This window comes from Ovis canadensis, chromosome 5 (genome assembly GCF_042477335.2).
Source record: "Ovis canadensis isolate MfBH-ARS-UI-01 breed Bighorn chromosome 5, ARS-UI_OviCan_v2, whole genome shotgun sequence".
Classification (NCBI taxonomy): domain Eukaryota; kingdom Metazoa; phylum Chordata; class Mammalia; order Artiodactyla; family Bovidae; genus Ovis; species Ovis canadensis.
Genome location: NC_091249.1, coordinates 84,148,887 through 84,164,561, shown reverse-complemented (window position 1 = coordinate 84,164,561; position 15,675 = coordinate 84,148,887). Strand labels below are relative to the sequence as shown.

At 46.3% G+C, this 15,675-nt stretch overlaps 1 protein-coding gene across 1 annotated transcript in view; it reads right to left on the bottom strand.

Moving 5' to 3' along the window:
• Positions 1-5,454: 5,454 nt before the first annotated feature.
• Positions 5,455-15,675, bottom strand: part of ADRA1B (adrenoceptor alpha 1B) — a 61,733-nt gene continuing 51,512 nt past the window's right edge. The window contains exon 2 of the mRNA XM_069592528.1: positions 5,455-6,567. Within this exon, the coding sequence (XP_069448629.1) occupies positions 5,969-6,567 (599 nt within the window). The 3' untranslated portion in view covers positions 5,455-5,968. The remainder of the gene's footprint in view (positions 6,568-15,675) is intronic.

Below are 15,675 nucleotides of genomic sequence, written 5' to 3'. Positions count from 1 at the left end.
AAAGCCCTTTATCTACTGGCCTCCAATGGCAACGACACTGGGTCCTTCCAAAATTCCTGTGTCTTCAGGGAATGTCCAATCTCCTCTTCCAGACTGAAATGTTCACAAGACAAACCTTGTGTTTTATTTGCTTTTGTTTCGCTGGCTCCTGGCTTTGTGCAGGTGCTCAACAATCGCTTGTAGGATAAATGAAAGAACAAGTGGAGGAGTGAAGTACAGGTGTGAGTGGTTGCCGGCTTTCAGGTGGTGTTTGGCAGAGACTCAAATGTGCTTCCAGCAGTAGCAGCTGGCACTACACGTGAGAACAGTCACCAGGTTTTTACACTTTCATCTGCTCCTGAGCTGTTCTGGAAGCTTTGTATATAGATGCTGCTTTTCTGAATGAGGCCATCAGCAAGGGCCAATGCTCTTTATCTTACTAATCCCAATGAAGTTGTCTCCACAAATAGCTTATCTCTGAGGATTGTGCTTTGAGGAGAGAACAAAAGCGGAATCATAGATTGGCAGAACTTAGGGGTTGTCTTTGACTCAGGGCCTCTGATTGTCAGACAATAGACAGAAACCTAGAGAGGGGTGGGGACCTGGGGGCTGGGCTATGACCAGATGCCTGGCCTTCAGACTCCCACCTCCACTGAGGGGCATATGAAAGCACTAACTACGAAAACACAAGGGTGCTGGGTAGGCAGGACCCAGCTGACATTCTTCAGATGCCACTTCCTACAGGAAGCCTTCCCTGACCAGGACTGCCCCTGGCCCAGCTCCCAACATCAGGTTAGAGGTAGGAGCCCCTGCCATGAGGTCCCTGAGCACTCTGTTCTGCTGTGAGAGCATTCTGACACTCATGGGAGGTAACATACACTCATTCATTCAAAAATATTCAAGCACCTACTGTATGGAAAGCACTATTTTAGATGCTGAGGATATAATAGTGAACAAAACAGACAATAATACCCACTCTCATGAAGCTTGTATTTCTAGTGAGCATAGGAAGACAAAAAACATGAAAACAGATAAAAACACATAACACGCTCAGTTCAGTCACTTGGTTGTATCCAACTCTTTGCTACCCCATAGACTGCAGCATGCCAGGCCTCCCTGTCCTTCACCATCTCCTGGAGCTTGCTCAAACTCATATCCATTAAATTTGTGATGCCATCCAACCATCTCTTGCTCTTTCATCCCTTTCTCCTCCTGCCTTCAATCTTTCCCAGCATCAGGGTCTTTTCCAGTGGGTCATATAACATGCTAGGCATCAATAAGCGCTGAATGATGTGGGCAGTGAGGAGGTCAGTTTTAAATAGGACAGCCAGAGGAATCAGATGACCCCTGAGGGGTGACATTTGAGGAAAGATGGAAAGGAGTTGAGGGAGGAAGCCACATGGATGGAGGCGGAACTAGGCAGGGGTGTCAGCAAGTGCAAAGGCCCTGAGTAGGGAGCAAGGCTCCCCAATTTGAGGACCAGCAGAGGCCAGTGTGGCCACAACAGAGCGAGGGAAGGGGCGGGGCCGGGGAGAGAACGTCAGAGCAGACTGAACATTTGTTCACTCCCCACTTCCCAACCCACACTCCTCAGTGAACTAAATAGGAAGACAAACACGGCCAATTCCTGGCTGTTAAGCTTCAGAAGGTAGGTCCAGGTACAAGGCGGGAGGACTGTGAGAGGATGCAAGTTCTTCTGAAGTGACATGACATTTCTTCATATCTTCACTCTCACCCTCAGCCAGCCTAAATAAAGATTCTGTGGACTGATGGGGTAGGGTGAAGATGGTCCTGAAGGAATCGACTGAGAGCAGGTGGGGTCGCTGGAAGCTACCGTGTCTGTTTCCAGGGCCAGGTGGAAGTCCATGGGAAGTCCACCTCCATGCCCCAGATGGTAGATGAAGCCTGACACTTGGGGTCTCACCAGGAGAGGATGGTGGTAGACACCACCCCACCCCCAATCCTGTCACACACGTAAATGGGATTCCCTGGTGACTCAGCCACCTCTCATCCAGGCTGGGCTCCGTGAGGGCTCCATCTCTCTTGTGTATGTCTCTCTCTTGATTTGGCTACTTCTCTATATCAAGAGAGTAAAATCTGCTGAAATTCATGTATCTGTTAGGAGATTTGGGTTGTTATGCTCAGTTGTCTCTGGTTTTTATCAGACTCTCAAAGGAGCTGTTGGTTTAAGAAGGTTCAGTGCACATAAGCGGCCCACAGATATTAAAAATAATGCCCAGTCTGGCCAAGCTCTTCTGTATTTTGTCTCATCCCAATGTGAGGTCAGTGCTAATTGTATCCACTATTTTCATGCAGGGCGTTCAATCTCAGGCCTGAGTAGCTGGTTCAGACAGTGGAGATGGGCCTTGAACCCAGGTACATGTTCAGAGCAGCCCAGTGTCCCCTCCGCCCACTCCTTTATCACGGGATGCACTATCTCTAAGACACCCAGGCTTCCCTCACACGCATATTCTGGCTTTGTCACTCTAGACTGTTCTATAACATTATTATTTTTTTTATTAAATTTCACTTTTCCTTTTAGTTTGGGCTGATCACTGCTTTGAGTAATATGTTTCTTCATGCTATAAGACACAAAATTCTTTCACTCTGTTATAAACTTGTGTCTTTTTTCCTCAAGTTGGACCTGAGTCCTAAAACCCTGACGTCCGATGAATAGCACTGAATTTTTTTTCTTTGTCCTTTTACTTAGATTCTCTAAACTTCATATATCAAAGTAATGAATTGAATAACCAATACTCTGCGAATACCTACCCTTTACTGGATGTTTTCCAGGTGACTGGCATGGTGTTGTGTTACCCTCATAATCTCATTAGATCTTTCTAATATCCCTATGAAGTAAGTATTATTATTATTACTATTTTATAGTTAAGGAAACTGAGGTTGTGGCAGGAGTGGGATTTGAGCCCAGAACTGCAGGATTAACTACTGCCCTTGCCAAGCCACTGCCCTCTTTACTTTAGTTGCTGTAAAAATGTATCCCCGTGCATGCCTCAGGGGTGACAAATGACCCAGCAGCGGTTGGGTGGCTGGAGATGATAAAGTAGGGCTGCTTTATGGCCAGTTGTGAGGTCAGAGCAGAGAGGACCTGCTCTCCCCAAGGGCTCTTGATGAACTCGTGGCTTTGGCTGGGGTACACCGCAGTGAGGCTTCCTGGAGAGGTCAGCGTAATGCAGGCCCTGGCTGGGGGTAGATCCGGAACCTAGCATTCTCTGGGGATGTGAGCCATGGCTTGGTCAATTTTCCTTCTGGAAAGAGGTATGAGGCTGTCACTGCTATTTTGTGCTGCCTGGGTGGCCTCCAAACACCAATCATGTCTGAGGTCATTGGAACTGAGCAACTCAAGGAATACCTTTGGTGACTGTGGCTTCAGATACCCGAGGTCCAAATTATAACTTGCGTCTGCCCAGTGATTCACAGTTCAGTGTTTACACCACAGTGAGCTCATTCAATTCTTTGTGCTTCCTGCTGGGCTCTGATGATCGTGTCCATTTGATAGATGCAGAAACAGATGAGAAGAGGCAAGGTAAATTGCCCAAGATCTTGACCCCAGGTCCTGTTGACTCCAAGTCCCACTCACTGGTGATCTTCAGACTTCATGCTGTGGAGCCCTTGAGTGTTTGGGGCAGGCCAGGGAAAGGGCTGAGGAGGTGGAGGAGGAGGCCAAGGGGCTGAGGCTCTGTCTTCCTTTTCCTACTTCACGCCAGGCCACACTTGCATCAGGATTCTGTGACAGACTTGTTTGAAATTTTTGTGTTGCTAAGAAAACATTTCCAGAGGACTCTCTCAAATGGTACTTTCTTCTCTGGGAATTGGGTGCAGGCTCTTCCTTCCCTAGGACTCCCTTTTTTCTATAGTGGCAGGGAGATACCTGCTCTTTGTTGGAGAATATACTCAATCCCAAGGTGGCAGCACAAGGGAAGGGAAACGTACTGGACAGGGTTGCAGCAGGTCTTAGCCCTAGGTTAGTGTGACTTGGCAAATTATTTACCTCACCCTCTGTATCTGTTAAGACGAGGGCATTGGCCTACATAATTCTGAACATCCAGTTTCATTCAAGTCACCAGTGAATCTGGGATATCATGCTTAGTTCATAGAATCTTAAACAGAGCTGAGTCACTTGAAATTTGATGAACATGCAGTAATTTTTTTTTTGTATGCATTTTTTCCCCCCTGGAAGGTGTACCTATAGCTTTCATCAGAGTCTCAAAGGGGTCCGTGATACAGAACATCTAGCGTCTAAGGATTTTTTTCTTTTTCTCTTTTTGGCAGATATGCTGGGGAATCATATTTCTCCTTAGGGAGGGGGCTAAAGTTATAAGAATGGTGTGAGAAAGCTATTTGGAGAAAGGAAACAAGGGAAACTTATGAAGACAAGCAAAGCTAAAAGATGAAAGCTATATCAATGAGTAAGAGCCTGTGAGCAAGTGGGCAGTACTATTTAAGCTCCTGGATCCAGCCATGCCTGATACCCCAACACTTTTCAGCTAAATAAATGACTGCTCCTCCCTTCTTAAGGCATTTTCTATTTCAATCATCTATAGGATAAATAACTGATGTGCTAATATTATTGGAAGAAGCTATTGCCATTTAAAAAATTAATGAATCACAACATAGAAAAAGCAAAACAGGAAGAGAAAGGGATTGAGGGGGTTTCCTCTTAGGTTTTTTGTTTTCAATTTCAGGGAAGAAGAATGCTCCTTATTTTGATCCCCATCCTTTATTCTTTTAGCAAACCAGTGCCTTTTAGAGGCAGAAAAGACCTTAGAATCAATCTTGACATTACACAGATGGGAAACCAAGATCCAGAAGAGATGTGACTTTCTCAAGGTCATATACTAAATTGGAAGCAGCACTGAGAGTCGAACAGAAGTTACCTTCTGCAAGGTATGCTCCTCCTCTCCGCAAATCTTTCCTCAGTGATTCTTTTCCAGGCAGGCTTTTCAGCTAGCAGAGCTTAGGAAAGTTCTTACACCCACACGTGTTGTATCCACACATGGATCCTTATCTTGTCCAAAAAATTCTGCAGTCTGGCTTTCTTTTTCCAGTTCCATGGGCACAGGTGAACAATGCAGTGTTTTGTCCAAAGATGTTGGAGGAGGTAAGGGACCCAAGCCCTCACAGGTGACAGGCCCACCTAGGTAGCCCCAGCTAGGATTGGGGTCCTGGGGATCTGGACCAGGGCAGGCATTGCCCATGGCAGGAGGATTTACAACTGCTAAGGGTCAAAAGGAGACAAGCGGGATTTATGGGACAAGTCCAGGGGTCACTTTCAGCCGCAGGGTTAGATTAATGCAGCCCTTAAAGGCAGGAATAGCAAAGGCACAAACCCGGGCCAAGCCAGGGCCAGTACAGCCATTACCCATAGGGTCGGCAGGAGAGAGGGGCATACCTGAACGCGAAGGTAAACGAAAGTCAAGGGCCTACCTGTCACTGCATTCACAAACCACTCAAAGCTGCACAGGAGAAATGACCTTTAATGTCCAACTTTTGTTTCCAACCCCGCCAAAGTGACACCCTTCAGGGAAGTACAGGAGGGGCTTGAGAGGTAAGAAATCAGGAGACAGACAGCGCCCCGGCGCCTCCTGGGCGCACGCACACTCGCTCTGCCCCCCTCGCGGGCGGCCCCACACACGCACACACGCAATACACGCACATCGTACAGACACACGCACGTGACCCCACAGTTAAATACATGTACAGAGGGACTCGTTTAGATATATACAGAGAGAGACGGAAATCCCGGCCGGCGTCGGGTCCCCCAGGCTCTCAGCATGCTCGGCCCAGCTCTCCGCGCTGTACCTGGCACCCATGCCCCTGCCAGAAAAGCAGCTGCCCCTCTTCCCGCCCCCCTCCCCCCGTTTCCCGGTGGGGCCCCGCGTCTACCGGGCACCGACACTCCCCTCCCCCCGCCACCCGCCCTCCCCCCGATGATGGGCTCCCCAGGGAAAGGAAGCGGTGCGCGGGGACCCTAAAACTGCCCGGGCGCCAGGGGCATGTTGCTTTTGAAGCCGGGCTGCCCGTTGGCCACGTCGGCTGCGGCCTCGTGGCCGGCGTCCCCGTCAGTCCCGGGGCTCTCGGGCTCGGCAAGGAGCTTGAAGGTGAAGAGCGGACCCGAGTCGCGGCGGCCGCGGCGGCCCGGGGGCTCGGGCGCGGGCAGGCTCAGGAGGGCGCCGGGCGCCTTCCACTCCGGGAAGGCGCACAGCTCGACGGGCGGCGGCGCGCCGCGGCCCAGGTAGCCGGGGCTCGGCGAGGCCGAGGGCAGGGTCCGCTGGCTGCCGCTCAGGCAGCTGCCGCTGTCGTCCAGCGAGTCCTTGCGCGACTGCGAGCGCTCCAGCGAGCCGCCGCGCGTCCACGGCCGGTAGGTGTAGCCGCAGCCGCCCAGGCGCCGCCGACGGCGGCGGCGGCGGCGGCCGCGGCACTGGCACCCGAGGATGCGCACGAAGGCGCGCTTGAACTCCTTGCTGGAGCACGGGTAGATGATGGGGTTGAGGCAGCTGTTGAAGTAGCCCAGCCAGAAGACCACCTTGAACACGGCGTCGGGGGCCTTCAGGGTGGAGAACAGGGAGCCTGCAGGGGGAAGGGGTGGGGTGGGCACGGGCAGAAAGACAAATAATCGGTGAGCAATCAGACCCTCTCTTCCGCGTGATTTGCCCACAACTGTTAACCGGTGGTATTCCTGTCTCCTGCCTCCTTTGCCCAGGCCAGTTCCTCTGCCCGGAATACTGCCTTTCCATCTCAAAACACATGACTCCTACATGCTTTTTTAAAGTCCAACCTCCATCTCTTCACCTTCGCCCATAAAATCTTTCCTGATTTAGCTAAACAGGATTCAAACAACCGCATCTATAACGTTCTTAGGACAGCGCTTACCCCTTTCTTCGTGAATGATAATAATAACCACACACAGCTCTTGTACAGCTGTTGGAACGGCACTGTGTTGGTTCTTCACCTATTTTATCCTTCACAGAATGCTATGAAATATGAGATGTGTTAAAGACCTAAAGGTGAAACCTTTATAAGGTAAAAGAAGACAAGGTAAACGACAGTCTTCGATGGAGAGGTGAAGAAAAACGACTTAACACTTCAAAAAGATAAACTATGGGGCAAGAGTCGCAGAAGATATTTACAATGTCTTAAGACTAAGGTCCATCTAGTCAAGGCTATGGTTTTTCCAGTAGTCATGTGTGGATGTGAGAGTTGGACTGTGAAGAAGGCTGAGCGCTGAAGAATTGATGCTTTTGAACTGTGGTGTTGGAGAAGACTCTTGAGAGTCCCTTGGACTGCAAGGAGATCCAACCCGTCCATTCTGAAGGAGATCAGCCCTGGGATTTCTTTGGAAGGAATGATGCTAAAGCTGAAACTCCCGTACTTTGGCCACCTCATGCGAAGAGTTGACTCATTGGAAAAGACTGTGATGCTGGGAGGGATTGGGGGCAGGAGGAGAAGGGGACGACAGAGGATGAGATGGCTGGATGGCATCACGGAGTCGATGGATGTGAGTCTGAGTGAACTCCGGGAGTTGGTGATGGACAGGGAGGCCTGGCGTGCTGCAATTCATGGGGTCGCAAAGAGTCAGACACGACTGAGTGACTGAACTGAACTGAAGACTGTCAAGAGATTGGTATTTAGAGTATATTAGGACTCCTGAAAGTCAACAAGAAAAAGCATTCCTAGTAGAAACGTGGGCAAAGAAAAGGAACAGGCAATTTACAAAATAGAAAACTTGAGGGCTAATGAGCATATGCCAAGGTGCTCAAAATATTAGGCAGTCAAATACAGTGAGAGCCACAAAGTGAGAGAACATATTTGTTACATTGGCAAAAATTAGAAAGCTTGATAGTGCCAAGTGCAGACAGGGGTGTGGAAACATGGGGAGTCTCCTGCTGGTGGCAGATACAGGCTGTGAAGACCTGATCCCATTAAGTATACAGATACCTCCTGACCCAGCAATTTTGCTCCAGGGCAGGGATCTGAAAGAATTTTCACACAGGTCATCAGGGGCCATGTGTGACTATGCTCAGGGTGATGATGTTTATGGTGTTTATGGTGACAGAGTTGGAAAACACTTGGGTGCCCCTCACTGGGAATTATGGAAAAGTAGAGTTTGGACATGCATAGCAGAGCAATTACGCAGTACCTAAAAGTCCAAATAGCAATATGGAAAGATCTCAAATACCTTGTTCTTTGTAACAACAACAACACAAAGTAGGAAACAGAATGAGCTTTATAACATAACATCTTTTAAGTAACACACCAAACGACCAAACTCATTTGCAAAAACACTTTCAAGTTAAAAAATACATATCAAATGCAAAATGGGTGTCTGTGGGTGAGGCAAGAGGGTAAGGGGAATAGGGGATAGGAAAAAAAGGAAAATGAATCAATAAAATAAGAGAGACGCCAGACTTAGACCTATGATGATGGGGTGCTGATAACTGAGAAACATGACTAACTCACGCGTCTGAATCGAGGTCCAAAAGCATTTAATGCAAAATTAAGTTCAAAACTATTTCCATTTAAAATACAAGACAACTGAGACTTGGAGAGGTTAAATAACTTGCCCCAGGCCACATAACATGTTTGTAATATAGCTGGGAATTAAACTCAATTCTGTTTGAAGATGAAACATTTTTGTTTGTTTGTTTTGAATGCTCTTAATTTCCCTTTGTGGAAAAATGAGAAGCTATTAGAAAGCAAAAAGAAAAGAAGAAATATTTTAAAAGCACAAATAAACCAACAATGTAGAGATACCACATTTTGGTATATAAACTTCCAGATTTTTTTTCCTGTTGTATATACTATACACGTAAATACATACGTAAATGTTTGCATATGTACATGTAAATGTTGTAGATACATATACATATGTAAATGAATATATTTGTTGTATATACATATGTAAATGTTTTAAAAATGCAGTTATACTTCACAGAACATTCTGTAACTTCAAACCATGTCCCTAAACCAGCCACTCCACCTGTAGCACAGTGACTTCCATATTCCTGTCTAACCTCCCCTGTTACCCTGTGAGCTTCCTAAGAGCCTGGTCTTTGGGATCACCTTTTCATCCATTTGAAAGAAGAGCGTATGAGTGGGAGAAATCTTAGCAAATCTCGGAATCCAACTTCCTCACTTGATCCATGGAGACACTGAGACCCAGAAAGTGGCTGAAGATCCCACAGTTGTTGCATAGATGCCGTAAGAATCCCAACTTTGGATTGCACTTGAGTTTCCCCCCTGCAGTACTTGACCTTCTTGATTATTGAGCTCTGGCTTGTTGTTACAGGGAGCCTCCTGATTCTCTGCTTGGTGATAGAGGGATGGTGGCTGGCCAGGGTTCCTGCTGCAGGGTTAAGTCAGAGAGGGCTTAAACTTGGAAAGGTTATCCATACTTGTTGCATGCGCGCCAAGCTGCTTCAGTCGTGACTGACTCTCTGTGAGCCTATGGACTTGTAGCTCACCAGGCTCCTCTGTCCATACGATTCTCCAGGCAAGAACACTAGAGTGGGTTGCCATGCCATCCTCCAAGGGATCTTCCCCGACCCAGGGATCAAGCCCGAGTCGGCTACGTCTCCTACTTTGGCAGGCGGGTTCTTTACCACTAGTGCCATCTAGTGTTAACTATAAGTATGCTGACTTCTCAACTCTGGGTTAGGGCTAGGTGAGGCCAATGAGGGCGCCACCTCGTGGTCTGATTCGTGAAAAGGTCTGCACCGTTGGGTTTTTGTCCCAATGTTGGCATCACCGACTCGATGGATGTGAGATTGAGCAAGCTCTGAGAGTTGGTGATGGATAGGGAAGCCTGGGATGCTGCAGTCCATGGGATCGCAAAGAGTTGAACACGACTGAGCGACTGAACTGACTGTCCAGGATTATCCTTTGGTTAGAAGGCTCCAGTGGAAATGCAAATATGACGTGTGGACCTCAGATATGCAGATGACACCACCCTTATGGCAGAAAGTGAAGAGAAACTAAAAAGCCTCTTGATGAAAGTGAAAGAGGGGAGTGAAAAAGTTGGCTTAAAGCTCAACATTCAGAAAACGAAGATCATGGCATCTAGTCCCATCACTTCATGGGAGATAAATGGGGAAACAGTGGAAATAGTAATAGACTTTATTTTGGGGGGCTCCAAAATCACTGCAGATGGTGATTGCAGCCATGAAATTAAAAGACGCTTACTCCTTGGAAGGAAAGTTATGACTAACCTAGATAGCATATTCAAAAGCAGAGAAATTACTTTGCCAACAAAGGTCCATCTAGTCAAGGCTATGGTTTTTCCAGTAGTCATGTATGGATGTGAGAGTTGGACTGTGAAGAAAGCTGAGCACCGAAGAATTGATGCTTTTGAACTGTGGTGTTGGAGAAGACTCTTGAGAGTCCCTTGGACTGCAAGGAGATCCAACCAGTCCATTCTGAAGGAGATCAGTCCTAGGTGTTCTTTGGAAGGAGGGATGCTAAAGCTGAAACTCCAGTACTTTGGCCACCTGATGCGAAGAGTTGACTCATTGGAAAAGACTGTGATGCTGGGAGGGATTGCGGGCAGGAGGAGAAGGGGACAACAGAGGATGAGATGGCTGGATGGCATCACCAACTCGATGGACGTGAGTTTGAGTGAACTCCGGGAGTTGATGATGGACAGAGAAGCCTGGCGTGCTATGATTCATGGGGTCGCAAAGAGTTGGACACAACTGAGCGACTGAACTGAACTGAACTGGACACCTAGTATCCAAGATGGGGCGAGTTCTTTCTGCCCATGCAGATGGTCTTGTTTCTGTCACAGAGTCTAAAGGGAATAGTTAAAATGGTCTTGACAAAAATGGGAAACTGGAGAATAAATCTGGGAAGTGGAGAGAGGGAGCTAACAGTTGGAAACCTTGTGCATTATTCTGGAGGGTAAATGTTGGTGAGCATGTGCACAGGTAGGCACATCATCCATGAGGACATGTTAAGGCCTGGGACTGAGCTAGGGGGAGGGCACAGACAACTGTGGCAAAGGCGGGGAGGGTCCAGAGCAGGAGAGCATCCTTGCTGAAAACAGACTTGCAACTCTGCTTGCCAACCCTGTTGAAGATGGTAGTAAAATGGCCTAAAGGGGGTGTATCCTGAAGGACCAGCTTTTAAAGGATACACGAATTACAATAATACTAATAGCTAATGTTCATCAGAACCATCAGTCACATTGTGTGTGCTTTATGCACATCCTGCACTAACCCCTTTACCCCATTCACCTGTTTAATGATCACAATAGTCTCTAGATGAAGGGACTATAGTTGGTCCCATATTATGGATCAGGACACCAGCATATGAGTGGTAGCTTTTTACATTTTTATACATTCTTTCATTTGTTCATTCATTCATTCCACAAATATGGAGCTCTGCTAAGTGTCAGGCATGAGGCCAACCTGTGGGGATACAATTAGGGGTGTTTCTGTCCTGTGGCGGTCCACAGGCTTCTGAGGAGGCAGTTCATTGCACCGGAACACAAACAGCATTGTGATAGGGGCATAGATGCCATTCTCTCCTTTTGTGCCATACGGCATTTCTCCCTTCTTCTTCACCTGCATCACACTGAAAGCACCTTGTTAGGGATAAAGATGGGCTGGAAGTTTTTATTTTTTCACAAAGCACTCTCCAAGGACCAGTGGGCTGAGATGTGCTCAGCCAAAGGGAAGGGGGATGATGTTGATTTTCTTATGGCGTTCACTTACAGCCACAATTTGAGCTTGGGCTCCCTGAGATGCCTGTTCCTCTGAGAAGAAGGTCATTCTTTGCCTTTAGCCAATTTAGGCAATGTGGCCTGGTGAATTGAGCTCAGAGTTTGGGATCACAGAGGCCTGGTTTTGCATCCCTTTTTTTGGAGTATTGGCTGTTTGACTTTTGAAAAGTTAATTGGCTCTCTCAGGCTAAATTTTCTTATCCATAAATTGGGGATAACATCTGCTTCATAGGATTATTCTGAATACATGAAAATATCCATGTGAAAATACTTGATATGGGGTCTGGCACCTTGAAAATTGATAAATGGTGGCCATTTTCCAAATATACATTATATCCTGGCCCATTCATTGCCATCCTCCAGGAACTCTGCTGATTAACCCTACCCGACTCAGAGTGACTCCTTTATTCTGTACCCCTCAGAACATATACAATCAGATCTTATTCTGTTATTTTATTGTTTGTCTGTTAATGTTGCTGAGCCATCCCAGGGCTGACTAAGTCCTTGTTTACCACCCAGACTGTAAACTCCTTCTGGGCAGAAACCATATCTTTATCTCTTTTCCATTCCAGGAAAAGAATATTTTTATTACATTTTATTAATATTTTATATTTTTATTATAAAAGTGACACAATGGAGAATGAATAGGGGGAGCACAGAGAATTTTTAGGGCAGTGAAATTTTTGGTATGATACTATATTGGTTGATATATGTCAAACCCATAAACTGTACAACACTAAGATTGATCCCTAATGTAAACTGTGGACTTTGGGTGATTATGTGTCAATATAGGTTCACCACAGTACCTTCCTGTCAATTTGGACGTGAACCTAGAACTGCTCTAAAAAATTAAGACTATTAAAAAAACCTCACATCCTTAAAAAGAGGGTTTCCCCGGTGGCTCAGATGGTAAAGAATCTGCCTGCAATGCAGGAGACCCAGGTTCGCTTCTGGGGTCAGGAAGATCCCCTGGAGAAGGGAATGGTAACCCACTCCAGTATTCTTGCTTGGGAAATCCCATGGACAGAGGAGATTGGTGGGCTATAGTCCAGAGGCCCCAAAGAGTTGGACACGACTGAGCGACCCACACACAATACACATATCTTCACAAAGCTAAAAATAGAGTTTCCATATGATTCAGCAATCCTATTTCTAGGCACATATCTGGAAAAGATGAAAACTCTAATTCAAAAAGATACCTGCACTCCAATGTTCACAGCAGCACTGTTTACAATAGTCAAGCCATGGAAGCAACTCAAGTGTCCATCACCAGATGAATGGATGAAGAAAATGTGGCGGGCACACACGCACTTGCACACACACACACACACACACAGAGGAATATTGCTCAGTCACTAAAAAAATGAAATGATGCCATTTGCAGCAACATGGATGGACCTAGAGACGGTCATATTAAGTGAAATAAGTCAAAATGAGAAAGACGAACACCGGATGGTGTCACTTACATGTGGACTCTAAAATATGACACAAATGGGACTTTGTTGGTGACACGGTGGTTAAGACTCTGCACTGTGAATGCAGCGGGCCCGGGTCTGACCACAGGTCAGGGAGTTGGATCCTACGTGCTGCAACTAAAGCGCCTGCATGCCACAACTAAGACCCAGAGCAGCCAAATAAAGTGATAACACAAATGAGCTTATTTACAAAACAGACTCACAGACACAGAAGACAAACTTACAGTTACTAGATGGGAAGCAGGGCAGGGATGCGTTGGGCGTAGGGGACTTACAGATCCACACTACCATATATAAAATAAATAAACAACAAGGATTTACTGTATAGCACAGGGAACTATCTTCAATAGATTGTAATAAACTATATGTAACAGAATTGAAAAAATATATATATCTATATTATATATGTAGATATAAACAAATCACCTTGTTGTATACCTGAAAGTAACAAATATTATAAATTACTTAAACTTCTACTAAAAAAATCTGTCATATTTAAAAAGTGACACCTGCTAAATTACACACTACAAAAAAATCTATGGCAGAGCCTGGTGGGCTCTTGTTTATGGGGTCGCACAGAGTCGGACACGACTGAAGCGACTTAGCAGCAGCAGCATAGAGTGAAAATTTTTTCTCAAGTAGATAGGACCAGAGTTAACAGTTCTGTTTTTATCCTTTCAGATGGATTTTTAAAATGGGGTCATACACATACCTTTCCCCAAATTTATTTCTTCACTTAGAATATATAAAAGACATTTCCTCATGTCATAACATTACATCCTGCTATCTGGATATATAGTAGTTCACTTAACTCTTTCCTGATAGTAGTCAAATAGGTAATTTTCAATTTCGGGCTATTACAAACTGCAGTAATGAAAAGCCTTGTGCATCTTGTGTTTTTGCTCACTTGAGGGTTTCTGCAGGATAACATTCTTCATGAGGAATCACTGGGTAGGTTCCCCATTTAACTCCTGACAGCTAGCCAAACCGCCTTCTGACTGGCTGTATCAATTTACTATCCCATTGACTGTGTAATGAGTGTGATATTTTCCCCACATCTCCACAACTTTGTGGTGTGGTCAGTTTTGAATCCTCGTGTATCTGGGAGCTGAATAATGACCTTGCCCACCATCTTGTTCCATTTGCATTTTCCTTTATTTTGTCCTCCAGCAGACCAGAATGGCTCTCCCACCTTGAGCAAGCCCTCAGTGATTTCTGGCCCTTTTCTCATTAGATTCTGACTCTTGGGATGGAATCCTGGTTCTCTCACCAGACCCATGACCTTGGGCAAGCTTCATACTATCCCTAAGCTTCTTCAGTTTCCTCATCAGTAAAATGGGTCTAATAAGAGTATCACCTTCCCTGGGTTGTTTTGAGGATTAAACAAGATAAAACATGTAAAGCTCTTATTAGCATGCTGGGTGCCAGGTTCCTGCCACCTAAATCAACTCTGCATTAATGCTAATTAACCAAATGGTAATTATTCCTATAAACCACTCATTGGGCTAGAAATCTAATTACAGGAAATCGATGTTTGTTAACTTGATGTATCATTTTGGGTCAGTTGCTTTCCCTTTCTGGGCCTCAGTTTCCCTCCTTGAAAAATGTATTTATTTATTTTACTGAAATAGAGTTGATGGACAATATTATGTTCGTTTCAGGTTCAGTACCTAATCACTTGACGTAGTTTCCCTCCTTTAGTTGAGTGGTTTGATCCAAGTCCTGTCCAGTCGTATCATTCACAGTCTCTATGCCCATCCCTGCTTCTCCAGACCCACCACAGAGGGGCAGTGCGGGTCAGGGACTGGACTGCCACGCGCCTCGGATTCCACACATATTTCAGCCCCTTCCTTCCTCTCTCTCCTGCCAGCAGCACAGTAGCCATCGGGATTAGGGGCTCTGTGTGCAACACCAGCATGCCCTGGTGGGAGCCAAGAGCCCTCATTAATTAGGGAAGGTGCCAAGCCTCCTCGGGCATGAAAGCATGTTGGTGACAGGAATCCTTTTTTCTCTGGGCACAAAAACAGACCTTTGGGCGCCAGTGAAGATGCCAAGGGGCTTCCCTGATGGCTCAGTGGATAAAGAATCTGCCTGCAATGTGGGAGACACAGGAGACGTAGGTTCTAGCCCTGGGTCATTTGGAAAATCCCCTGGAGAAGCAAAGGGCAACCCACTCCAGTATTCTTTCTTGGAAAAGCCCTTGGGCAGAGGAACTGGTAGGCTATAGTCCATGGGGTTGCAAAGAGTCAGCCACAACTGAGCAACGAACATGAAGATGCTAAAAGAGGGGGCACATATCAATGGGAAATGTAGGTTCCTGGAAGCCTGCTCTCTCTGCTGGAAGTAAGGCTGGTGTCTGCTCTTTGCCAGGGTTACCAGCTTTCAATGCATGTCCTTGAGCCTGGCTCCACATCTCCTGCCCATGAAATGTTCCCATGTGCCTTAGCCTTGAGTCTTAGCATCATGGCTTGGCATAACTGAGAA